This window comes from Rhinoderma darwinii, chromosome 1 (genome assembly GCF_050947455.1).
Source record: "Rhinoderma darwinii isolate aRhiDar2 chromosome 1, aRhiDar2.hap1, whole genome shotgun sequence".
NCBI classification, from domain to species: domain Eukaryota; kingdom Metazoa; phylum Chordata; class Amphibia; order Anura; family Rhinodermatidae; genus Rhinoderma; species Rhinoderma darwinii.
In genome coordinates this window covers 34,439,153-34,465,550 of record NC_134687.1, presented here as the reverse complement: position 1 = coordinate 34,465,550, position 26,398 = coordinate 34,439,153, and the positions used below count along the sequence as shown (strand labels likewise).

The window sequence follows — 26,398 nt, the reverse complement described above, 5'->3', positions numbered from 1 at the left end:
ATGATAACACGGCAACCAGCACTGACACGTTCAACAACCCGCTCAAACTTGTCTCAGAACATAGGCGAGGACGAAGACTGCTCCATAACCACTACCCAGGGACAGACGCACTTCTTACAGGAGCGGCATGGACACTTGTCAGAATAATGGGGTGTTAGGGCGCCATAAATGAAGACGTAGCAGTGCCAAGTAAGGCATGATCAATGGTTTTACATAGAACTGCAGGTAAACCTTAAAAAAAGTGTCAACTCTGGAGTGCTATTCTAAAAACACATGCAAGACATGAACAAAAACATTCAGCTCTGCTACATCAGTCCTTCAATTTCTTCTATGCAAACTCAATCTCTTTGAAATAATAAGTAGGAACTGGTCTTACCTCCATCGGAGACTGTGGCAGCCTGCGGAGAAGAAGAGAGAGACATGAGTGTATACAAAACCGCATTACCACCCCGAAAAGTTTAAGTTAAAAAAAAAAAAAAAAACACACAATTTGAAGTCAAAATGGTGAATCTGTCAAGTACGGGATGCACAATATATTCTGATACAGTTCTTGCTCGACATCCATCTGAATTGCTGCTTTGCTCCACCCTCTCGCCAGAAACAACCGAGCGACTAACTCCTCCTCAGATAATCAGAATTTCAATCCTATCAGTCACACGCAGTTCATAGCAAAAAAAAAATAATAAAAAAAATGCTGCTTTTGCATAAAAACTCCAATCAGAGAAGAGATAAAAATACTCCGGGATCATTTGCATATGCAGATATTCTGTAGAGGGAACGCTCGTTCATTAAAATATAAAGCGAACGCCAACTTTACCGAAAGTAGAAATGGAGTAGAGCAAAAAAAACAAAAACACGATATGTAAAATATTTATCTATATATGGCCACACCCCCAATGGACAGGTACAGCGCACGCGGAAAGAAAAACTCCACTTTTAAAAATGATGCGCAACACTTCTTAACTTATCACATACAAGTTTGTAGCTAGATCAGGTTTTCTTCTCCATACACATCCAAAGCTGTAAGATGCAGTGCACTACAGGAGCTCAGGTTGTTACAGTGTCACTATTAGGGCCCATGCACATAAATAGACCTGTAGGGACTCTGTGCCACCATACAGGGTCTACGCATGTGGCAATACCCTGCGAATGTACTCCAAGGGACACGTGTAATATTAAACCAATACTTCTCTCCAATGAGCATCACGTGTAAGGGAGAATTTGAGGCCTAATGGAGGTGCTATACAGCAGCACAGGAGTGCCTATGGGCTGTAATGGACTCGTGCCTAATAAGCCGGTGTACACAACTTGTTTCACATGAGTACAGAGAACTTCCCAGTGCCAGCACATAGGCTGTTTACCCAAGAATATTCCCAGCCGATATCACCTCAGGAAATGATATAATAAAAAAAAAAGAAAAGCCAAACCTAACTAATATATGAAGGCGATTAATTAGAATGGTTATACCATTAAGGCCCAGAAAACACGACATGCTCGGCTGCGTGATGTCCGGATGTGTCTGTAGCCCAATGCCAGCTACGCGTCCGAGCAGAAAGACTCCACGTTCTTTGAAGTCTATGTAGATTTTGCAATATTGACATGCAAGTGCCTCTTGTCAGTGTATTTCACCAGGTGACAGTCGTGTGGGGACGTCAATTCCGCCACCTCGAGGGTGAATGTGATGGACTTCCAGGAGAGCGGGCCAAAATGCCACGATCCACCGCGCTCTGAGGATTGAGCCTCCCAGTCCGGGCTCATAGCGGTTCTTTACATGGAGAAGGGGCTGTGACGCCCCAACGAGCATGGTGCCCATTGTTTATCCAGGCACAGCGGCACATCCATACGTGGCCTATTCACATCGAACACCGATGGCCTACGCTAAGGATAAACCATCGATAGATAGTTTTTTTTAAATAAAAAGCACTGCTGTCACCTACATTACAGCGCCGATCTCCTTATGTAGGAGATAGGACACTTATAATGTGGTGACAGAGCCCCTTTAAAGAGTCTCTGTCAGCACATTATAATTGGCCTATCTTGTACATGATGTGATCGGCGCTGTAATATAGATAACAACAGTGTTTTTTATTTAGAAAAACGATCATTTTTGACGGAGTTATGACCTATATTAGCTTTATGCTAATGAGTTTCTCAATGGACAACTGGACGTGTTTTACTATATGGCCAAGTGGGCGATGTACAAAGGAGTGTATGACGCTGACCAAATCAGTGACCAATCAGCATCATGCACTTCTCTCCATTCATTTACACTGTGCACTTCGTTAATGTCTGTGGTAGTTACAGCAGAGCAAGCGTAATCCCGCGAGATTACGCTGTAGATGACCGGTTACAACGAGATTACGCTTTGCTCTGCTGTAACTACCACAGAAACATTAACGAACTGCAGAGATTGTGAATTGACATCCCGTGGAATGTCTATTCACTGTCTAAACACTTCAGTATCGTTAATGTGTTAGTATAAGACCGCACATAGTGATCTAAAAGGATCCCTATGCGCTGACTAAATGAATGGAGAGGAGTGCATGACGCTGATTGGTCACTGATTGGTCAGCGTCATACACTCCTCTGTACAACGCCCACTTGGTCAATAGTAAAACATGCCCTGTTGTCCATTGAGAAACTCATTAGCATAAATCTAAAATCGCTAATAAAGTGGTGAAAATAAATCGTTTTTGTAATGACGGGGGTAAGGAAACAGACAAGTGAGCCCTAATCTACCCGCCACTCAGTCCCTGCCTACTTGCAACGACCCGCCCTAGGCGACGGGGTACAACTGGGCGACAGTCCCTACGCTCAATATGTGCACGACAGACAAGCAGACAAGGGTACACAGAAGCAAGGGAAAAGGGCAGTTGCCCACGGCAACACCGAGAGCAACAAGAGTGGTGAACGAGCGGAGTCAAACCAGGAGTGTACGAGGTACCAAACGCAGAGCAGGAGAGTAGTCAGTAAGCCAGGGTCAAAACGAAGCAGGGTCAAATAGATCAAGAAGCTGCAGCAGGGCCAGGAAACCAGATGAGAAGAATCACAAGCAAGGAGGAACAGGAAAGGCAGGTATAAATAGACAGAGGGCGGGAGCTAGCTCCGTCTGGCCAGGCTATGATAGGCTCTCCCACTCCTAAGCCTGCCATCCTGAGTGGTGGAAGCTGGAGTCAGTCTCACAGACATAGAAGCAGGTGCAGACTGATTACCTATGGGCGTGGATACAGAAGCTGTGCCTGGCAGATCCTTAACAGTTTTTTAAAAATAAAAAGCACTGCTGTCACCTACATTACAGCGCCGATCTCCTTATGTCGGAGATAGGGCACTTATAATGTGGTGACAGAGTCTCTTTAACTCCAGGTAAAACCCTTATAGTTATCAAAACCACGACGAAAGGAGAACACACCAAATGTTGTGTAGGAGACACTTGAGAAGGTCGAAGAAACCATTTACATTCCTTCAAGAACATTCTAGCTGCCTGCAGTCACCACTAGAGGGAGCTTACTGCGTTAATGAGTTTAATGTAGACAGTAAGCTCCCTCTAGTGGTGGCTGCCGGTAACCAGAAGATTAAAGTTTACACCCATGTCTATACATGGAAATTGGTCTACCCTCTCGGACTGAATGTTAGGGTATGTTCACACGCAGTGTTTTCAGGCGTAATTCGGGCGTTTCTACGCCTCGAATTGCGCCTGAAAAAACGCCTACAAACATCTGCCCATTGCTTTCAATGGGAATTACGATGTTCTGTTCCCACGAGCCTTTATTTTACGTGTCGCTGTCAAGATACGCGTAAAATGACGGCTCGTCAAAAGAAGTGCAGGACACTTCTTGGGAGGTTTTTGGAGGAGTTTTTCATTGACTCCATTGAAAAAGAGCTCCAAAAATGGCCGTAAAAAACGTGAGTTGTTAAAAAAAAAGTCTGAAAATCAGGAGCTGTTTTTGCCTGAAAATAGCTCCGTATTTTCAGACGTTTTTGCTTACAGCGTGTGAACATACCCTTAACCTTATATAGTCTGAGCTAGACCACTCGATGTACTTTGTTATTTCAGGGATAGTTACTACCATGTATACAAATCCTCACTAATTATGTTATTTTCCGTATGAAGCAGCATTTTTACTACCCCTTTAATTGGGACTCCCTTTTGGTAGTGCGAGGGAACGGGTGATTGGTCGTATCATTAGTCCGGTTGGTTCTTGCCTACATTCAGGGAGCAGGATTAATTGTGCAATTATTAAACCTTCAGACGCATGATTCACAGTTTACAATGGTACACTAACAAAAAAGAAAATACAGCTTGTAAATGATCATGACTCACAGATGTATAAACGGTTGGCAGACAGAACAAGCCTGGCATCTATACACCATCCTGCAGGAGGATCATGGCTAAGACTGGGGCGTAGGAGCTGTGGCGGGTGCAGTGGTAGCAGTCACACCAAGGCCCTGGTGCCTGTGGGGCTCAAATGCCCCTCCGCCCCTGAAGGCCTTATTCACATGACCGGGATAATTGGCCGGGTGACAGCAGGTTATTTAACGGACCGTGTGAACGGCCCGGGAAAAAATAGGACATGTCCTATTTTTGCCCGGTTTCCCTCAATAGACAAGTCTATGAGGGATCTGTGTAATGGGTCCCGCACGGGTGCAAATCGGCAGTGAAAAAACGGTCGTTTTGCATGGCGGATTTGACACCCGGTCATGTGAATAAATGGTACATATATAATACATATAAATGGTAGTAATGTCACTATAATAAATGGTAGTGGAGGGGCCACCTTGCAGATTTTGCATTGGCACCAAGGAGCTTATGCCCCTCTATCACCCAGCTTTCCGAGAAACAGACCGAATCAAGAAACGGATCAATATAACAAGACCGAAATAGAGAAATTCATGAAAAATAAATAAACATTTTCTGGGAAAGCTGGGTACCAACCAATAATGCTGCCATTACAGCTCCCACGAGTGCTTCATCTCTACATCGCTACGACAACTTGTCATTCTGCTGTGGGAGATGGAACGGTAGCCATATTGGTTGTCACCCAGCTTTCCCAGATACTGATATACCTATAAAATTGCTGAATAGAGTATTGCCATTGCCGAAATCTAAGCGACAACTCTCGTGGGAGCCGTCATAGTAGCCATACTGGTTATCACCCAGCTTTCCCAGATACAGAGATACCTTATAAATCAGTGAATAGAGTTTTTGACGATCTCCGCGTTCTTTTCTTGACCCTGTGACATTTGTATTCTAGCCGTATAGACAGACATTTTACAGTGGAAATCATTTTCCTCTCACCGGGTGGCTGTGATGAATGGTGAACTCTGTATAAAGGACAGGGCGGAGAAGCCGGCAACATTTATCATTTGCCCCATTTTCGTTACGTTTTTTTGCTTAAAGGATCAAACACATAATTAACCTCTTCTGTGCCTGTTGGGCCATTTGTCACCTCAGGTGTGACCATTCCTTCCTACACTATAATGGCCGGGCTGTAATCTTGGGACTGAGGATCGTGGGCCCATTTGCAGCCATTTGGCTGTTTTTAGAAGACGTTTGCTGGCCGATGAGCACATGAATGGGAAACCAAATGACCAGTCCGCACTGTAACGATGTAATTACTTATACATGAGCTTATCCTGTGTTTTATGTGGGGCCGTCAACTGTGACAGGAAGCTCAGTGCTACAAGCAGCTGCGGGGGCAAACAAAAGCCCAAGTCAAATGAAAGGCAACAATATTAGTCAGGGCCGAACAGAGAAAAATAATTCCACAATAGAAGATCTGTTTGGCCCTGTTCACACTTCGTTTTTTGACAAGTTTTTTGACGCGGAAACCGTGCCGCAAAACGCCTCAAAAACCGCCCGAAAATGCCTCCCATTGATTTCAATGGGAGTTGGACGAGTTTTTTTACAGCGAATAAAAAAAAACGCGTCGCGGTAAAAAGAAGAGTCATGACCCATCTTGAGGCGGTTTCCGCCTCCAAAACCCTATTTCAATGAGTCAGAAAGAGGAAAAAAAAATGCCTCGACGAGGGTTTTGACGAGTTTTTGTCAAACCACTGTGCAAAAACCGTCTGGAGCAGCTCCGTGTGAACATAGCCTTAGGGTAGGTCCACACATAGCGTAAACACCGCCGATTTTACCGCGGAAAATCCACAGCGTAATACAGTAGTAGCAGAGTGGATGAGATTTAAACAAAGCACTGTTCATAAATCGACCTGAGGTGCAGTTTATCACTCCGCAGTCTGTCATTTTATGCCTCGGAACCGCTGCTTTTGTGTTGCGGGTCCCCCCCCCCCCCCATTTAATTCAATGGGGACATAAAAACAAGCAACGAGTAGCAGATGTTGTAATTTTTGCGGCAGAAAATCTCCACAGCAAAAATCGTAAAACTTATACTTACCCCGTTCTCTCTGCTTCTCCGTCCAGGTTGGCCTCCTGGGATGACGTTTCATTCCATGTGACTGATGCAGTGTCATCTCAGGAGGCTGAACTGGGTGGGGGGGGGGGGATGTGTCGCAAAGACTACAGCCTGGGATAAGAAGGTTTTTGTTTTATTTTTTAAGCGCCGTTTTCCGTAGCAGACTCTCCGTTCGAGAAACTGTAACATAATTTGGTACGGTTTTTCGGCCGGAATTCCCTGCGGGTTCCAGGGCGGGTCGGCGGTTTACCTTTACGCTGTGTATCCGCCTCGTGTGAACATAGCCTTAAAGTGGACTCCTCGTCATAAACAGGGCCTAAATCAGGGTCAGCCATACCATACGTGCAACCTATGCAGGTAAGTAAGGGCCCTCAGTCAGCTTAAAAGCAGCTCCCTACTGTCTGTTAGATTGTATGTAAGAGACGGTGCGAATGAATTTTTATGGCTCAATTACTGAGAGGATTGTTAGAGAAACTTAAAGGGGCGTTCTAGCTTTACTCGGCCGTCTCAGTCACTCTCGCTTGAACAACGCCCTATTCAAACTCTTGCTGGCCATGGTCGTGCAGCTGGGAGACTGAAAGCTATCCAGCAATCCCTTTTGGTCCCAAAGGGTTGTTTTATGCTGAGCTAGAGTCCCGTATTGAGCATGCTTGGAGTTGTAGTTTCACCACAGGTTGGAGATCACAAGAATTTCACTCCTGTACATGGTTAACATAGCGTGGTAACAATTACTGCTACTAGAGGTTGTACGAGCCGGTTTACCATCTATAAAACATGTACAGCAAATTATATCACAGATAATTGGAGGGTTGATGTGTGTAGCGATGGGATCGAACACGCTGGTCTTTATATACACAGGTCCCCATTTTCAGATGGACATTTCCATTTACTATACAGAACATTATAGCTCTTGCTTGAAGCTCTGGGACAATAGATATATCTTTGTATCCCACCATATGTGATTAGATCAGGCTACATAGGATCTACATATAGTACGCTCTTTATAATGGAGAGTACTGTATAGCATGTATACATCCCTGTGCAACTAGCATGTCACCAACTATATATAGCGCTGCGGTTCTGTAATGTGCCATTGGGGCTATGGGCCTTGTGACTACAACCACTAACACCCCAAAAATACAGCACTGGGTCATGCATAATGATAAATGTAATAAACTGTATAAAAAAAAAACACTGGAGGCAAGAAGGTTCACTCCAACTGCGTGCTGACTGGTTAATGGTAGATACCCTTATAAATGCCAATAGGGGCTGAAGCAACGTATTGGTTTCACCAATAAAAGCAATCCAATGAAAGTGCAGCCAAATATATGAATATATTAGGGAATTGCGATTTGTTCTATGGTCGAATACATTAATATGGTGAACCTGCATTTAAAGGGATTCTCCACCATGGACAAGTCCTACTTGATAGAAGGATCCGCTGTGAACACCAGCAATCAGCTGTGATTTGGTAGGAAACCTGGCAGTAAGGGTATGTTCACACGTAGTGTTTTTAGACATATTTCGGGGCGTTTACGCCTCGAAAAACACCTGAAAAAACGGAAGCAGAACACCTACTAACATCCGCCCATTGATTTCAATGGGAAATACGGCGTTCTGTTCCAACAGGGCGTTTTTTTTTACGCTTCATTTCAAAAAACGTCACGTAAAGAGACGCCCACGAAAAAGAAGTGCATGTCACTTCTTGGGATGTTTTTGGAGAAGTTTTTCATTGACTATAGAAAAACAGCTCCAAAAATGCCTGTAAAAAAACGCAACGAAAAACGCGAGTTTGCTTAAAAAACGGCTGACAATCAGGAGCCGTTTTCCCTTGAAAACAGCTCTGTATTTTCAGACGTTTTTTGCTAAGCGTGTGAACATACCCTTAGGCCTCATGCACACAACCGTAGCCATGTGCACCGCTGTGATTTTCGGGTCGGCCGGCCACGGACTGTCACCCGCGAGGCTGTGCACATGGCCATGCCCATTATTTTCAATGAGCCCGGAAACCATGGTCGTGTGCACGGCCCCATAGGAATGAATGGGATCGCAATTCTCCCGTGGATTTTCGGGGGAACTGCGGCCGCAAAAGCACGTTCGTGTGCATAATGCCTTAGTGTTCCATTTTTCTGCAGCGCCCCCACAGGGGAAATGAAGCATTACACAGTGCCCATTCATATCAATGGGTTGTATGGATAATGCAGGACAGGTCCACCAGAGCGAGAAACGCTCTTTGCAGCCACTCTCGATTCCGGCCAAGAGATGAAGATCCTAAACAGCGGACCCCCCTCTATTAACTCAGAATTCCCTAATAGGGTGTACGACAATAGGTTTTCTAAACTAGACAATCACTTTAAGCCTTACCATTCCGACACAGCCTAGAGATAAAGGAACGTGACGGAGTCCCCAAAAGTCACCCCCTCACCTTATCATGGAAAATATCAAATGTCTGTTTTCTCCAAATTCCTTTCTTCAATCGCGGCATATTAGACTTTACTTTCTCCGGGGCACTGCCATAACGAAGAGGCAGGGAGGACGGCCCGGGACATGTACACTGTCTCTACATGCCGAGGAATTCTGCTAAACTGCTCGATTACTCACTGCTTTGGCAACTGGGAAGTATAATATGTGGGAACTCTCCGACAATTTCTTTAGGTATATATGTTCCCGGAGATGGGTGTATACAGGTAGGACGTGTGTATACAGGTAGGAACATCGAGCACAAAGGTAACTGGACAACACAAATAAATGTTCAGACGATTCTAATGAATCCCACAAATGAGTTTTGGCAAAGGGGTCCATAACTTTCTGCCCCCCTTTTACGTAAGAAATAAAACGCATGGTAATAGCTAGATGCCACCTTGTTGTCTGTAAATCTGTTCATAGAATGGAAACTGACCTTACAATCAGAAGGACAAATGGTATTTTTGGGCCGATCACATTACACGGTTTTATAGGTTTGTAAAGACATTGTAAGACAGAGCTGTTTTATACTGTCAGATCGACCATTCGTACTATAAACAGATTAAATCCAACTACAAGCCCGAAAAATCTAATTTTCTTTGAGAAATAGGTCTCATTCTTTTGTCCAGCGGACAAACAACTGACCATTGCGGAAAAAAAACCAAAAACATCTCATGCCTCCGGCCACCTTAGGCTTCATTCACATCTGCGTTGGGGTCCCGTTCTGACGGAGGTTTCCGTCAGAACGGGAACCTGAACAGACACGAACGGAAACCAAAGGTTTCCGTCACCATTGATTTCAATGGTGACGGATCCGGTGCCCACTGTTTCCATCTGTATCTGTTGTGCACCAGACCCGTCGTTTTGCCGGAAGTAATAGCGTAGTCAACTGATCTGATGGATTTAGGTCATTTTTACTTTTTGAGATACAGCTGCTTTGTATCCTTCATATATAGTGCAGCTGTATCGCTCGCTATAACCTGAATCCGTCAGTTCCACAAACCTGACGGGTTCAGAGTCGGCGGGTCTTGCGTGTCTGACATGCAGGATCCACCTGTAATCTATGTGATAGGTTACAGGTGGATCCTGCGTGTCTCTGACTCGCTGTCACTGAACCAGTCACTCCCGCGGACTTGACGGGAGCAGGATTTAGCGACAGATACAGCTGGTCTGTATAGAGACTACAAAGCAGCTGTATCTCAAAAAGGGAAAATTTTTTAATAAAAATGATTTTGAAAGTTGCACTAATCACGCCGATTGACCTTTTTATTAAAAAATAATAATTCAAAATGTTTACATAGCCTTTAACTGGCCATTCATTGTTGGTCTGTGTAATTAAAATGACAAACAGCCGATCGGTCTCTTCCTTTATCTCGGCCTGGTCTCGGCTTCTATATATGGGATGCAGATCTCTAATTTAGCATGAACAGCTTTACAAAACTGCCACTGACAATGACCAAAAGAAATCCAACACGGCCGATAAACTTTTCCAGATACCTTTCTTCCCCGTTCCCGTCACATAAAACGCGCCGACAGGACGGTTGGCTGAAAATGGTCTAAAAGGAGCTTTCGGCCAACCAAAATGTAGGTGAATGCGCCAAAGATGGGACCTCCACCTGTCAGGAGAACACAGGTCTCACCACCACCATTTGCCAATTTAAATTTCATATTGAAATAAAAAGAGGAGAGACACCCCCAAGCTATGTCAGTGGCAGCTCCACCGTGGCAGGGGCCCAATCCTTCCCTTTTCTGGGACAACATTATTTTATCTTTTGTTTTTTTGTAAATAAAAACCCTTTGAGTCATATGTATGGCTAAGGCTCTGTTCACACTGCCGACATGGCTTCAGTTATATCGGTAGCCATGACGCCGTTACCGGACCCACCACACGTTTTGACAGGAAGGGTAAGGCCACACGGTGCGTCGTTGACGGGGTTTTGTTGCGTTTTTAAAGGAAATAATTGACAGTTTTCACTGGTGTTGAAGTTTGTTAGGGGTTTCCTGTATATAGTTCATTACAAGGCATTACAGAACGGTTAGCAAAAACGCAAGCAGTTCAGCAACAACATTGGCAACGCGGTCATTAACCGCATGCAGCTGCCTGTCCATAACAAAAATTTCACCATTGACTTCTATTGAAAAATGACTTGCCACGGTTTAAAAACGCAACATAAAGGCACCGTGACCGCGCCGTGTGGCCTTACCTGAAGAATAGCGTTGCACGCTGCACTATTCGCTCTGTGAAATATCACAGGACTGTCGAATGGAGCCTTTTGACGATAGAGTGAACTCAGCCTAAACTGGCCAAAGAGGGGAAGATTTGCCCCCAACAGTTATCCCCATGTGGTCGTTAAAAGGCAAGATATGAAGGAAAAAAAAAAAAGTGTCACAACGATGCTCCAGCAAAGAAAATAAAACAAAAACGTTTAGGAAAACACAATTGCGTTCGTAAACATTGCAATTGGTAGAGGTGGTTCAACATTAAACATCTGCCTACAATATTGGAGACCAGCGTGGCAACACAGCCACGGGAACAAGACGCAAAACCGAACATGAACTCTTTAGGCTGGGTCCACACGACCACATTAACGTCCGTAATGGACGGACGTATTTCGGCCGCAAGTCCCGGACCGAACACAGTGCAGGGAGCCGGGCTCCTAGCATCATAGTTATGTACGATGCTAGGTGTCCCTGCCTCGCTGCAGGACAACTGTCCCGTACTGTAATCATGTTTTCAGTACGGGACAGTAGTTCCACGAAGAGGCAGGGACTCCTAGCATAGTACATAACTATGATACTAGGAGCCCGGCTCCCTGCACTGTGTTCGGTCCGGGACTTCCGCCCGAAAAATACGTCCGTCCATTACGGACGTTAATGTGGTGGTGTGAATCCAGCCTAAGGGAACTCAACCAATTAAGGAACAGATTGTCTGACAGACTGCATAAAAACGCCCAAAGAAAAGAACATGTTCACATGCTGCGTTTTTGACCGGTTTTGCAACATTTTACAGAGTGTTTCAGCCGTAAACCTATGAGGGTATGTGCACACGAGAACTGGCTTTTACGTCTGAAAAGACAGACTGTTCTAAGGAGAAAACAGCTGCGTCGTTTCAGACGTAAAAGCTCCTCCTCGCATTATGCGAGGCGTCTGACGCTCGTAATCTTGAGCTGTTCTTCATTGACTTCAATGAAGAACGGCTCAAATTACGTCTGAAAGAAGTGTCCTGCATATAATGTATATAAGTGTCCTGCATATAATGTATATAAGTGTCCCGCATGTAATGTATAGAAGTGTCCCGCATGTAATGTATAGAAGTGTCCCGCATGTAATGTATAGAAGTGTCCCGCATATAATGTATATAAGTGCCCCGCATATTATGTATATAAGTGCCCCGCATATTATGTATATAAGTGTCCCGCATATAATGTATATAAGTGTCCCGCATATAATGTATATAAGTGCCCCGCATATAATGTATAGAAGTGTCCCGCATATAATGTATAGAAGTGTCCCGCATATAATGTATAGAAGTGTCCCGCATATAATGTATAGAAGTGTCCCGCATATAATGTATAGAAGTGTCCCGCATATAATGTATAGAAGTGTCCCGCATATAATGTATATAAGTGTCCCGCATATAATGTATATAAGTGCCCCGTATATAATGTATAGAAGTGTCCCGCATATAATGTATAGAAGTGTCCCGCATATAATGTATAGAAGTGTCCCGCATATAATGTATATAAGTGTCCCGCATATAATGTATATAAGTGTCCCGCATATAATGTATATAAGTGTCCCGCATATAATGTATATAAGTGTCCCGCATATAATGTATATAAGTGTCCCGCATATAATGTATATAAGTGTCCCGCATATAATGTATATAAGTGTACCGCATATAATGTATATAAGTGTACCGCATATAATGTATATAAGTGTCCCGCATATAATGTATATAAGTGTCCCGCATATAATGTATATAAGTGTCCCGCATATAATGTATAGAAGTGTCCCGCATATAATGTATAGAAGTGTCCCGCATATAATGTATAGAAGTGTCCCGCATATAATGTATAGAAGTGTCCCGCATATAATGTATAGAAGTGTCCCGCATATAATGTATATAAGTGTCCCGCATATAATGTATATAAGTGTCCCGCATATAATGTATATAAGTGTCCCGCATATAATGTATATAAGTGTCCCGCATATAATGTATATAAGTGTCCCGCATATAATGTATATAAGTGTCCCGCATATAATGTATATAAGTGTCCCGCATATAATGTATATAAGTGTCCCGCATATAATGTATATAAGTGTCCCGCATATAATGTATATAAGTGTCCCGCATATAATGTATATAAGTGTCCCGCATATAATGTATATAAGTGCCCCGCATATAATGTATATAAGTGTCCCGCATATAATGTATATAAGTGCCCCGCATATAATGTATATAAGTGTCCCGCATATAATGTATATAAGTGCCCCGCATATAATGTATATAAGTGTCCCGCATATAATGTATATAAGTGTCCCGCATATAATGTATATGTGTCCCGCATATAATGTAAATAAGTGTCCCGCATATAATGTATATAAGTGTCCCGCATATAATGTATATAAGTGTCCCGCATATAATGTATATAAGTGCCCCGCATATAATGTATATAAGTGTCCCGCATATAATGTATATAAGTGTCCTGCATATAATGTATATAAGTGTCCTGCATATAATGTATATAAGTGTCCTGCATATAATGTATATAAGTGTCCCGCATATAATGTATATAAGTGCCCTGCATATAATGTATATAAGTGTCCCGCATATAATGTATAGAAGTGTCCCGCATATAATGTATATAAGTGTCCCGCATATAATGTATATAAGTGCCCTGCATATAATGTATATAAGTGTCCCGCATATAATGTATAGAAGTGTCCCGCATATAATGTAAATAAGTGTCCCGCATATAATGTATATAAGTGTCCCGCATATAATGTATATAAGTGTCCCGCATATAATGTATATAAGTGTCCCGCATATAATGTATATAAGTGCCCTGCATATAATGTATATAAGTGTCCCGCATATAATGTATATAAGTGTCCCGCATATAATGTATATAAGTGTCCCGCATATAATGTATATGTGTCCTGCACTTCTTTGACGAGGCAGTCATTTTACGCGTCGTCGTAAATTACAGGTCGTCCGCACAGTACGTCGGCAAACCCATTCAAATGAATGGGCAGATGTTTGCCGACGTATTGGAGCCGTATTTTCAGACGTAAAACGAGGCATAATACGCCTCGTTTACGCCTGAAAATAGGTTGTGTGAACCCAGCCTGACTAGTAAATGCATAACCAGATTACAGCCAACACTGTAAAACGAATGCATTTTTGTTTAGATGATTTTTTTTCTCCCCAACGGTTCAAAAAACGCAACAAAAATTAAATAAGCACAACATGTGAACCCGGCCTAAAGGGGGTTTACACAGGACGATTATCGGACAGACGAGTGTTCATATAACGCTGGTTGCCGATGATTGTCCTGTGTAAACAGGGGAACGATCGGCAGATGAACGAGCAAACGCTAAATCATCTGCTGGTCGTATCGTTTTTAAAAATTGAAATATTATTGTTGTCGGCAGCACATCTTGGTGTGTAAACAGGGAGACGCGCTGCCGACAGGATTATAATGTATGGGGACGTGCGATTGGAGGAACGACCGCTCATCCCCATCCATAGCTCCGTGTGATCGGAGCAAACGAGCAGCGATCAGCAATGTCTCGTTGATCGGCGCTCACTGCACCGGCCGGTGTAAAATGGCCTTAAGAAAAACTACATAGCCATTGTTTTGCTGTGGATCCACATAAACAAAACGCAGCTAAGAAACCCAGCAAAACCTCGCTGTGGAATCCCAGCCTCAAGCTGGATTCACACTTCGCAGTTTGTTTGTTTTTCCTGGGACTCGCATTGAAAAAAAAACAAAAAAAACACCACATTTTGACCGCGACGTGTCAACCCAACCATGGATGAAACATTGTATGATCGAAAATCTGGTCACCTCTAGTAATTTCTAGCAACTCTGCAAACCTCGGGGAGAGAAAAAAAGACCCCCCCCCCCCCAAAAAACAAAACAAAAAACACAACACCCTTTTGTCAACCAGACCACAATACTTTAATCCTAGGCCCGGCCTCCTCAATGTCATTCTGGACGATTACTGCAAGTGTGGAATTGTTCCTAGAGTCTGTCATTGTGTTCGAGCGTTGTGATAATTAGACGGCAGTTTGGCCCCATGCGGCTTCCACCAAAACAAGACAGAAACAATTCCCGCACAGTACACAAGATTATAAGCGTAGACAAACATCCATGGATTTATTCCAGGAGATAGAACGTCTGGAAAGACATCCCAAGGAGATCCTTGCCGTCCATAGTCAGACGTAACCTACAGAACTATATGGAAGTATTTTATCAAATGGCTTGGATGTCAAGCAATAAGGCAAATGTGTAATGTAAAACTCCGGCAAAATCGTCTATGAAGCCATGTAGACAATAATAGAGTCAGAGCAGACCGCGCATAAACAACGGTCAATTTGGCATTTGTTCTTCTAGCCTGGGGTGTGAAGCTGGCCACCGTCATAAGAAAACCCATTATTAACCACGGTTACCCCATTAATATGAATGTTATTTCAATTGGCCTGGTAGAATAAGCAGCTGCCATACACCTCGAGTGCTGCATATCTATGGGAAAGTGGTGATTCTACTTGTGGAGAACCAGCTGGTAAGGAAGATTCGAGGGCAAAGCTCACTGGGAAGAAGTATGCAAAATAGCTCTCCTCCAAGAGGAAGAAGACTGTCTCTCTAGTGCCACCTATAGGTGAATAGCCTGTAAGTCAATGTTCAAGGCTTGAAACATGACTCAGGTGATCAGGCAAATCAGAGACACCCATCTGTAGACAGCACTTTTTTTGAATAGGTGGCGATAGGGAGATCGTTATTTTGCATATCTATGGGGAAACAGAAGGATTAAAAATTAACCATGTCGGATCCTTAGGTCTACCGGGTCACAGACATTAGACATGGTCAACAAATACCATAAATTGATGGGATTTGCAGATAGAAAGCTAAAGTCTTGGCCACGTTCACAATTAGAACTGCCATCGCATGCCGTATTATGGAGGTATTCTCTAGAAGCATTTCTAGGCAAAAATACGGTGGTTCAAGAAGTGCCTAAGGGCAGGACTATTTAGACTTTGTTATTTTAAAGGGGTTTTCCACGTTCTGAGAACCTATCCACCGGATAGGTCATCAGTATATGATTGATGCGGGTCCGACGCCTGGACCCCGCACCGATCAGCAAATCCGGCTGTCTCTGGGCCCCAGATGTGGATAGGTCATCAGTTGTCAGAACGTGGAAAACCCCCTTTAACTCTTGAATGACAGCTGCAGTCCACAAGATTGCATGCAACTCAATGTATTAATGTGGACTGCAGATGCATCGAAATAGTAAGGGTATGTTCACATGCAGTGGTTTCAGACGTAATTCGGGCGTTTTACGCCTCGAATTACGCCTGAAAAAACGCCCCTAATACGCCTACAAACATCTGCCCATTGCTTTCAATGGGAATTACGATGTTCTGTTTTACGTTTCGCTGTCAAAAAACGGAGCTTAAAAATACGCTCCGTAAAAAGAAGTAGCATGTCACTTCATGAGGCGTTTTTTGGAGCGGATTTTCCATTGAACACTATGAAAAACGTCTCAAAAAACGTCTGAAAAGAAGCTCCAAATTTCAGTCTCAGCTTCAAAAACACCTGAAGATCAGAGGCTGTTTTCTCTGAAACCAGCTCCGTATTTTTCAGACGTTTTTTGTTAAGCGTGTGAACATACCCTTAAGAATCAATCAGTAGCGCTACAAAAAGTCTAGGTGTAGCCCTGGCCTAAGGGTCTGTAATATGGACTTGTAGGGATAGAGTGGGCCACCTTACAGGGTCCGTGCATACATTGCCATGTGTACGAGGGTCCGAATATTGGTACAATACACATATAAGATTAGTGATGTAAAGTGTAGCAGTTAATTTCCTGGCTAATTAGATAATTAGCAAGTCCCCGGTCTTCCTGTCAGATGTCCAGGTATCAGGACACGTCTTCCACATCCCTGTGACCGTACACCATTATGTCCACTTCATGCCTCAGTCATTACCCAGAGCTTTTGTTTTTCATCTTATAGTTATGTCTACATGACAATGATGAAACCCCAAAAGTTTTAGCAATAGATAGTTACGAATGAAAAAGGACAAAGTCTATTTTTTTTTTTTTTACTCCTGAAAACAGCGTCACTTTTATCTGTGGGCTGTGTCCGGTACTGCAGCTCAGCCCGGAGTTAGGCCTCACGCACACGACCGTATTTTTGCGGCCGCAATTTCTCCGCATCCATGCACACGACCGTAATTTACAAGGATTAGTGCAGGGGGCGCAAAAACTCAGGACAAGACATTCTACTGTGCGGATTTACCAACACTGGTGAATTGTTGTGGATCCGCGAGTCAGGGTGACACACGGGTGCACAACAAGGGGTTTTTTTGCGGTCCGACGGCAAAACCAATACTGTCGAGCATGAGGCCTTAGAAACAATCCTATTAGCTTCACCAGCAGAAGGCCTCATGCACATGGACGTCTTATGGGTCAATGTTGTCTGGATCCGCAACATGGAATTTCTTTTCTCACGCACTAATATGAAATCGGAGAAAAAAAAAAAAAATCTTACGCCGACTAGTAGTATTTCTGGCATAATGACAGAGATACAACACACGACCGCTCAGCCCCGTGATTGGCTTCAGTGGTCACATGCATGTAAACAATCGCTGGGAGAGACACCGAAGCATCAGCGCTGGATCGGCGGTGGGAAAGGATAACTTCTGTGTTCTTTTTTGTTAATTTATCTCATTTGCAGCCATTAGCAAAATAAATTCAGAACCCGGATAACCCCTGTTAGGTGAACGTGATACGTCTGTGTGTGCGCGATGCTAGTGTGAACAGGGTCTAACACGGACACATTTTATGGATGGGGCCCAGGGTGTTCGAAGGAATTTTACTGCGCATTTTTGTAACGTTGTAAAAAGTAGCGGCCAGATGTTGGCTGTGAGGGATTATAAGATACGATGACGTGTTCACACGCAGCAATTTTAAGGGCGCACTCACACGTGGCGTACTTGCTTTGTAGTACGATGCGGAAAAATACAATGTATGCCTATAGGAAAAAAATTCCACAACTCAGACAGATTTATCTAGTTCTTGTGGAATATTTTTCCCATAGGCATACATTGTATATCTCAACGTAAACATACGCTGCAGAAAAATTTCCAAAGAAAACACGCCACGCGCGACTGCCTACAGGCTATTTTTCAGCATTTTTTTTTTTATACGCTTGTAAAAAACACCATGGATTTCAAGTTATTTTCATGGCTTTTTTAAAAGCGTGCCCGGTGGCCGGGCATGTGCCGTACTGCTCCATTCAAAGTCTAAGGCTGATGGAAGCGCCCATGAGGCTGACGGAAGAGTCTTGTGGCTGAGGGAACGCGATTCCCCGTTCTGTCGATCGGTGGGAATCCCAGCGATCAAAAATGATTGATCGGTGGGATCAATAATTTTTCACCTATCCAGTAAATAGGAGAAAAACGCTAAAGGCAGGAAGAAACCTTTAAAAGGGGTTGAATAAAAGAAAAAAATAAATCATGGCAGCATTCTTAAAAAAACAAACAAAAAAAAACAGCTCCACTCCATGGACTATGTGTAGTATGGCTGCTCAGCCCCATTCTGCAATGCCAGACACTGCCCGTAGAAAAGAGTGGTACGGTTTTATAATCTCAATTAATACTTTGCCTCTTTAGTATCCAACCCAAGTTTTGTTTTGAGGGGGAAAAAACAAAACAAAAACTGCACCAAACTGCCCAGTGTGACCAAGTCCTTACCCCACTCTCTGTATCAACAATACCCCAAAATAACCACCAACCTCTCATTTACAGTTCAAAACCCTAAATCATGTCGTTTCATGTAATTTCCTCCATTTAAAAAAACATTACCTTCCCATCCAGAAGAAGCGGCATTTTATTTCTGAATGTCATTTTCATGAGACACGCGATTCGGAGATCAGTCATGATGCAGGATCACGGATTTCGCCAGCGACACTACGAGACCCGCTGGCCAATCCCAGGATCAGCTCCTTGTAAGGCCAAGGACAGCAGTCATGGACCCCAGGTGCCAAAACGTTTGTCAGCCCAGCGGGGTAAAGAAAGCGCTGCAGGGCAAAACCAGGAGTTCCTTTTGGGATTATACCAGACGTGGTGTCGGCCTCAGCTCAGCAGTTTTTGGCCTTGGCGTGTGTTCACAGGTCTGTGATCCTATGACTGAGTGAACACCTGGGATTCTCCATATATAAATATTGCAGGCCAGTCATGGGGAAAGCATGCCAAGTGACAACGTGAGAGCAGAAACACAAGCCTGGTGGCAGAGTCACGTCAGTAAATCCTTTACACTCGCTGACGGACACATACAACATGTTCTATCAGAAGGTACAACCTAAGCTGAAAGGACACGTTCACTAATAAACACCCGTTCATACGAGTTACCCTATGATGTGCGCTCACAGTGCAATGTCCTATTGTATTCTCTCTTATGGAGACATCATGTCCAAGGCCAGAAGAGCTTACAATCTTATTTTACAACACCGGTCTGTATACCATGGCTCTCCAACTGTGGTGAAGCTACAACTCCCAGCATGCCTTGGGAGCTTCACCACAGCTTGAAGACCACTATTCTAGAAGTTTGTCTGAACTACTACACCCACTCAAACCTCTTCAATGATGGGAATTGTGGTACAGCAAACTACAATGCCGCCTTACGCCTTCGATAAAAACTGAGTGGTAATACAGCAACAGCAGAATTATTAAAGAGGTTTTCTAGTTTATTGCAAATAAAACTTGATCACTGAATAATGAAAAGTGATGAGACTTTCTTCACCATATTCAAGACCTCTGCTTGTTGTCAGTGAATAAGAACATTCTTGTTTACATTCAGAGGCTGAAAAACCTGAAGATACCTTAAGGGCATGCCCCCACGTGGCGGATTTCCTCCGCAACTGTCCGCATCAATGCCGCACCTAATCCGGGTTGCGGATTACGGCTGCGGATCTGCCCAAAATGTGCAGTAAATTGATGCGGACTAGCTGCTGCGGACTGCGGGAAAAGTGCTTCCCTTCTCCCTATCAGTGCAGGATAGAGAGAAGGGACAGCACTTTCCCTAGTGAAAGTAAAAGAATTTCATACTTACCGGCCGTTGTCTTGGTGACGCGTCCCTCTTTCGGCATCCAGCCCGACCTCCCTGGATGACGCGGCAGTCCATGTGACCGCTGCAGCCTGTGATTGGCTGCAGCCGTCACTTAGACTGAAACGTCATCCTGGGAAGCTGGACTGGAGACAGAAGCAGGGAGTTCTCGGTAAGTATGAACTTCTATTTTTTTACAGGTTGCTGTATATTGGGATCGGTAGTCACTGTCCAGGGTGCAGAAACAGTTACTGCCGATCGCTTAACTCTTTCAGCACCCTGGACAGTGACTATTTACTGACGTCTCCTAGCAACGCTCCCGTAATTACGGGAGCCCCATTGACTTCCTCAGTCTGGCTGTAGACCTAGAAATACATAGGTCCAGCCAGAATGAAGAAATGTCATGTCAAAAAAGCAAGACGCATCCGCAGCACACATGACATGTGCATGACAGCTGCGGACTTCATTGCGGAATTTAGAATCTCCATTGAAGTCAATGGAGAAATTCCGCCATGAGTCCGCAACCAGTCCGCCACTGCTCCGCAACAGACAGAGCATGCTGCGGACACCAAATTCCGCTCCGCAGCCTATGCTCCGCAGCGGAATTTTACGCATCGTCGAAACGAACACTTCTAAATTTAAGTGGAAGTCAATGGAGAAACGGCTCCGCTGCGGATTAACGCTGCGGAGTGTCCGCAGCGGAATTCAAGTGAAATTCCGCCACGTGTGAACCCAGCCTAAAGGGGCTGCACGGTCATAAGAAATTGACGGCCTATCCCCAGGATAGGCTATAGATATCCAATTGGTGGGGGTCCGGCTTCTAGCACCCCGGCCGATCAGCTGTTTTGAAGGGGCCGCGGCGTTGCTTCCCCTTCATTTCTTATCTTCTCATACTGTGAATCGCAGACACACTTGTATCGGCGGTTCAGTCTTAGTTTTATCCCATTCACTTGAATAGGAGAAGGCTGTAATACGGTGAACCGCCGCTACAAGGGGAAGCAGCGCTCGTATGAGAGCCGCGGCCCCATCAAAACAGATGATCGGTGGGGGTGCTAGGAGTTGGAAACCCACCGATCAGATATTGACGGCCTACCCTGAGAATACGCAATCAATTACTTATTACTGGAAAACCCCTTTAAGCTGTCCATACACTTTACGATAGATTTCGCACGAACGACTGTGGGGCAAGAGAGGAATAAACTGCTGCCAGAACAAAGGATAGGTCAGGTTGAAATTCAACATGCCCGATCTTTCTTTCGCCTGGCATCTGCCGACAGGGGAGAGTCGGGACACCCCCATACACAACAAACAAACAAAGTCAGTTGGCAGGTGCCGCTGAAATCGGCGGGTTAGGCTGACTGTCAACTAATGTGAATGGGCACCGTAAGGCTATGTTCCCACACTTAGCAAAAAACGTCTGAAAATACAGAGCTGTTCTCAAGGGAAAACAGCTCCTGATTTTCAGACTTTTTTAAGCAACTCGCGTTTTTCGCAGCGTTTCTTACGACCGTTTTTTGGACCTGTTTTTGTATAGAATCAACGAAAAACGGCTCCAAAAACCGCTGAAGTGACATGCGCTTCTTTTTCACGGGCGTCTTTTTGCGCGCTGTTTTTTTAAAATGAGGAGTAAAAAAACGCCCTGTCCGAACACAACGCCGTATTTCCCATTGAAATCAATGGGCAGATGTTTGTAGGCGTTCCGCTTCCGATTTTTCAGCCGTTTTTCGGGACGCTTACGGCCCGAAAAACGTCTGAAAACACTACGTGTGCACATACCCTAATACTTCTCACAGCTGAGAGTTTATATCCAGTGTAGGCCAATTACAAGAGCATCCATCGATAATTGAATCTTTACGGGGACTACTACGGTAGGTTGTCCTCAGACAGGGCAGATTCGATTTTAACCCTTCTGGTTTGATGTTTCCCACAGACGAGTGGCGTCAGGTGTAGGGAATAAAGCGCACGGCGGTTTTATAGAAAACGGGGCACTGGGCAACAAGCATTGCAGGACCCTTTTGCTCACCATTCTTAGACCGTTGCCTATACTTGGATAACGCAATACAGAGCCAAATAACACTTTCATAAAGTGCCCATACAATACAGCCAGTGTCTAATTAAGGCCTTACTCACACGAATGTGTCCGTTTTGCGCGCGTAAAAAACGCAACGTTGTTCCTGCATTGCAGTTCCGTGTGACATCAGTGTATGGTGCTGGTCAGCGGTTTTTACGCACGTATGTCATGCGTTTTTTACGTCAGCAAAATACACTGAAGGAGGTGGTTTTCTTGAGCAACTGTTGCGTGAATCACGCACAGCACACGGATGTGCGTCCGTGTGCTGTCCGTCATTGTCACGCACCCATTGACTTCAAGGATACGCAAAAAACACACAAGTATAGGACATGCAGTGAGTTTCACGCAGCGGACACAAGCTGCGTGAAAAACACCGAATGTCTGAATGGCCCCATTGACTTGCATAGGTCCGTGTGACGTGCGTTGTTTTAACGCGCGTAACACGGACGTGAAATAAGCTCGTGTAAATAAGGCCCAATACTGCCATACAATGCATACGGCTGGGTTCACAAGGTGCAGACGCGACAAAAACATAAGTGCATTTTTCGCAGCAAAACATCTTGGTTTAGCACGGCCGCGGTAAGAAAACGCATTTTGACCGCACCGTGTGAACCCAGCCTAAGTAGTTAAGTAATTAATGGAAAAATTCCTAGGGGTCCAGGGCAGAGCGGGATTACATGCTCCCCCCTCAGAATGCTTCGGAGGTCCCCTAACAAATGGCCAGTTTACAACCCTCTAAAACCAACCCGGATAAGTTTCAGATGTGTCAGGGATGATAGTTGATGGAGGACTATTGGCCTGTATCAGCGATAGGGCTTGTCCACATGTAGCGGAATTGCTGCGTATTTTCCATCCGGATTTGTGGACGGAAAATACCCAGAATACAGTAGCAGCAAAGTGGGTGAGATTCAACAAATTTCGTCCACGTGATGCGTAAAAATTCAGACCAGAAATTCACTCTTGTCAATTCCTGTGTTTTTCAGAGGAGAGGTCACCATCTCCCAACATTCAGAAAAACGCAGCAAAATACACACCATTTTCTGCAATAAAAAAAACGCAGGAAACAGTGCGGTTTTTCCGCAGCGGAATGTCTGCTAGTTTCAATGGAATTGGTGCATTCGTTTTCTGCAGCAATTCCGTTATGTGTGGACAAGCCCTTAGACATCATGCACACGACCATTTCCATTTTGCGGACACGACCTGTGGCTTCCGCGTGCTGTCCGTTCTTTTTTTTGCGGACCCATGAACTAAAACGAGTGAGACGGACTGCAAACACGGACAAGAACAGAAACTGTGCTATCATTTTAGGGAACGGAGACACGGATCCACAAAAGAAAAAAACACCACAGATGTGTGCATGGCCCTATAGAAATGAATGGTTCCGTACGCTATCCGAAGAAAAACGGAGAGGACTCTGAAGGAAACAATGGTCTGTGCATTAGCCCTTAGGCCGAGGCTCTATAGGGATTTATTTTACACGGGCGATCAACGCACTTTTTAGTAGTGTTAGGTCACAGCGTGACATCACGTTATATTACCCTATGGGAAGGACATGAAGTCGCATGCATAAATGCTGTATCGGAGGGTGCAAAACATCCAAAGGCATATTATTTGCGATCGTAAAATAGCGGAAGCTATTCACATGTGACTACACCCACCCCCTCCTCTTAGGGTAACATTAGCAGCTACAACGTGTGATCGCAAAGTGCAAAAAAAATCACCATAAAACCCAACTCGCAGACATAATATACGCGTTATTGTATTGCACTAACAAAGAGGCCCAACTACACTTGAAAAAATTGGCGCTCACAAAAACGCAAACATACTTCCGAACGGGTCTATTTTGGATCAGAAAGGGCAACGTATTCATTAAAAAGGGACAGAAGAATGCTTGACACCAAAAACGTGACGCATATAAATGAGAGGTTAGTCACGTCAGTCATTTCACCCAAAATCCGGTAACAGGAGTTCGCCGTATTCTGTACGTGTTGGGCAACGTTTTGAAAAAAAAAAACAGTGCAAAGACTGACCGATAAAGCTAAACAGCACTTCATGTGGACAATAGTATTGATACAGGACCGCGTACAGGTATAACGCACAACAAGAGATACAACATCCAAGTCTGTAACAAAATAAACAGCAAATAGAAACAAATCCTCAAAGTATCAAATGCAATAAAAAGCTGTAATAAACCAGTTGTAAAGTGTAAATCCACGGGCTCCATAAAACAGAAATACTTGGGCGCCTTGATCTGGAAACGAATGGGTTAATCCCTGCTCTATAGGTAACCCGTATACGTCAATCATAGCCCTGGACCCCTCTATAGGGTCATGGTATAAGATTATTCCGTAATGTCCTGACAAACCAGTGTGACACATCCAGCTCTGCGCTGCCCCATGCTGCTCCAACACCAACACCGCCTGCAACTTGCTAATTAATGAGCATTGAAAAGACAGACAATTTAATTACATGTCTACGCACAGATGTGGCCCGGGCTGGCGTTAGCATTTCAACAAAAGCTGCTTTTTATTCCTTACAGGGAGCCCCCTTTCCAAAAACACACCGCGCTTCCTTACTGTACCTAAAGTGCTTGCAAAATGTAAAAAAAAAAAAGTTTGCGTCTAGGCAGCCAAAGTTTGTTAAACCAGAGTACAGATGTAGTAGAGCGGAGTTTGTCGTTTTTGCAATAAAAGATTCCAAGTAACTCAACTGAAAAACATTATAGTCCCCAAAAGAGTCAAATGACAAATTCAGCTCTGCTACATCTGCATGGTTTGCAGAGCACAATGAAGTGGGAGAATAAAATATTAGGATCAGGCAGCATTGGCATATGCAAAAAGACAATAAGAAGGGGGTCTTGTACATTGTTGCCACTCACCGACAACTGGCTGGTGTTTAGGGTGTCCTCAATGCCCAATAGATCCTCAATAAAGGTCTCTTTCATGGTGGTAGGAACAGCCCCCCTTTCTAGGTTGCTGCTTGTATCCAGATGATCAAGTTGCTACATCAGTTCAGTACAGTGAAATGCAGCCGGGCTCATGAAGCGCCTCTCTCTCCCCCCTCCTATCTCCGCCCATGTTAAACACTCGGGCCGCCCCCCTTACAGAACAGGACAATTGCTGAGCCTCAGTGACAGCCATTCAATGGATCCTCTTTTCAAAAAAATCCCCAAGGTGCGGCCTTTGTTCTGATATTTTTAGCCATTGTACTAAATCCGCCCCCGACCCCACATTAGCTTCCAGACGTATTCACCATTGCAGGGCTGAGATTAGTGGGGTGTAAGTGCCCTCATTATCGGGTACGTTTCTAATATGGGATCTAATTATTACATCAAACAATCGGTAAAAGTAGAACCTAAATTTGGACTCTGGCGCTCCACCTTGTAAAGAATAAATACCTTCATGATTAAGAAAACGAGGCTCTGCCTGCAATTTACGGGATTCAGGCGGGGGTGTAGGGTCTGTTCTACGACTTATGTGTCACTAAGTTATATGGAAATGGTAGAAGTCATAATGACCAAAAGTGTTTCTTTCATTAGTGTAATTTAAGTGAATTAGTGATGTTTTCTATGCGGCCGTCATGTGGTCACGGGAATAATGAGGCTGGGGGGCTCGGGATATCAGTCATGTGGATCGGTTTTTGATGTGGTTTCATCACACAATCGAAATGAATCCCAAAAACAAAAATAATTCCCCCCTCGATGTTGTCCATCTGCCCGTAATATGCTCATGTGAAGACAACCCCTTTCCATATGCTCTATAAGGGCATATGGACGTCATAGAGGGAGATCCCCTGCTCAGGACCCCCCTCTATGAGTCAGAGTGGGGTCTACACACAAAGAGCAGCTTACGCTCTGAAGGGCCCAGCTCATCCATGAATTAATGGATGATATATGGCCAGAGACGGCTTCCCCCACCTATAGGTCACTGGGGTTTTTTGAATCCAGACTCCCCGGCGATCAGGTGATTGTCGGGCCGACTTCCATTTGTAAAGGGATTGTCTTCATGAGAAGGACCAGGTCTCCATGACGTCTAAATGGTCGTGATTATGACAGTAATGCTTGCGTTAGATATTACACGTAAGGTCACCTAAAATCACTGGTCACATGAAGTCGCAT

General features: G+C 44.3%; 1 protein-coding gene across 1 annotated transcript in view; it reads right to left on the bottom strand.

Moving 5' to 3' along the window:
* The window catches only part of RGS12 (regulator of G protein signaling 12), a 149,736-nt gene that overhangs the window by 53,356 nt on the left and 69,982 nt on the right, over positions 1 to 26,398 (bottom strand). Inside the window, exon 4 of the mRNA XM_075857435.1 lies at positions 377 to 398. Coding sequence (XP_075713550.1) covers positions 377 to 398 — 22 coding nt within the window. The remainder of the gene's footprint in view (positions 1 to 376; positions 399 to 26,398) is intronic.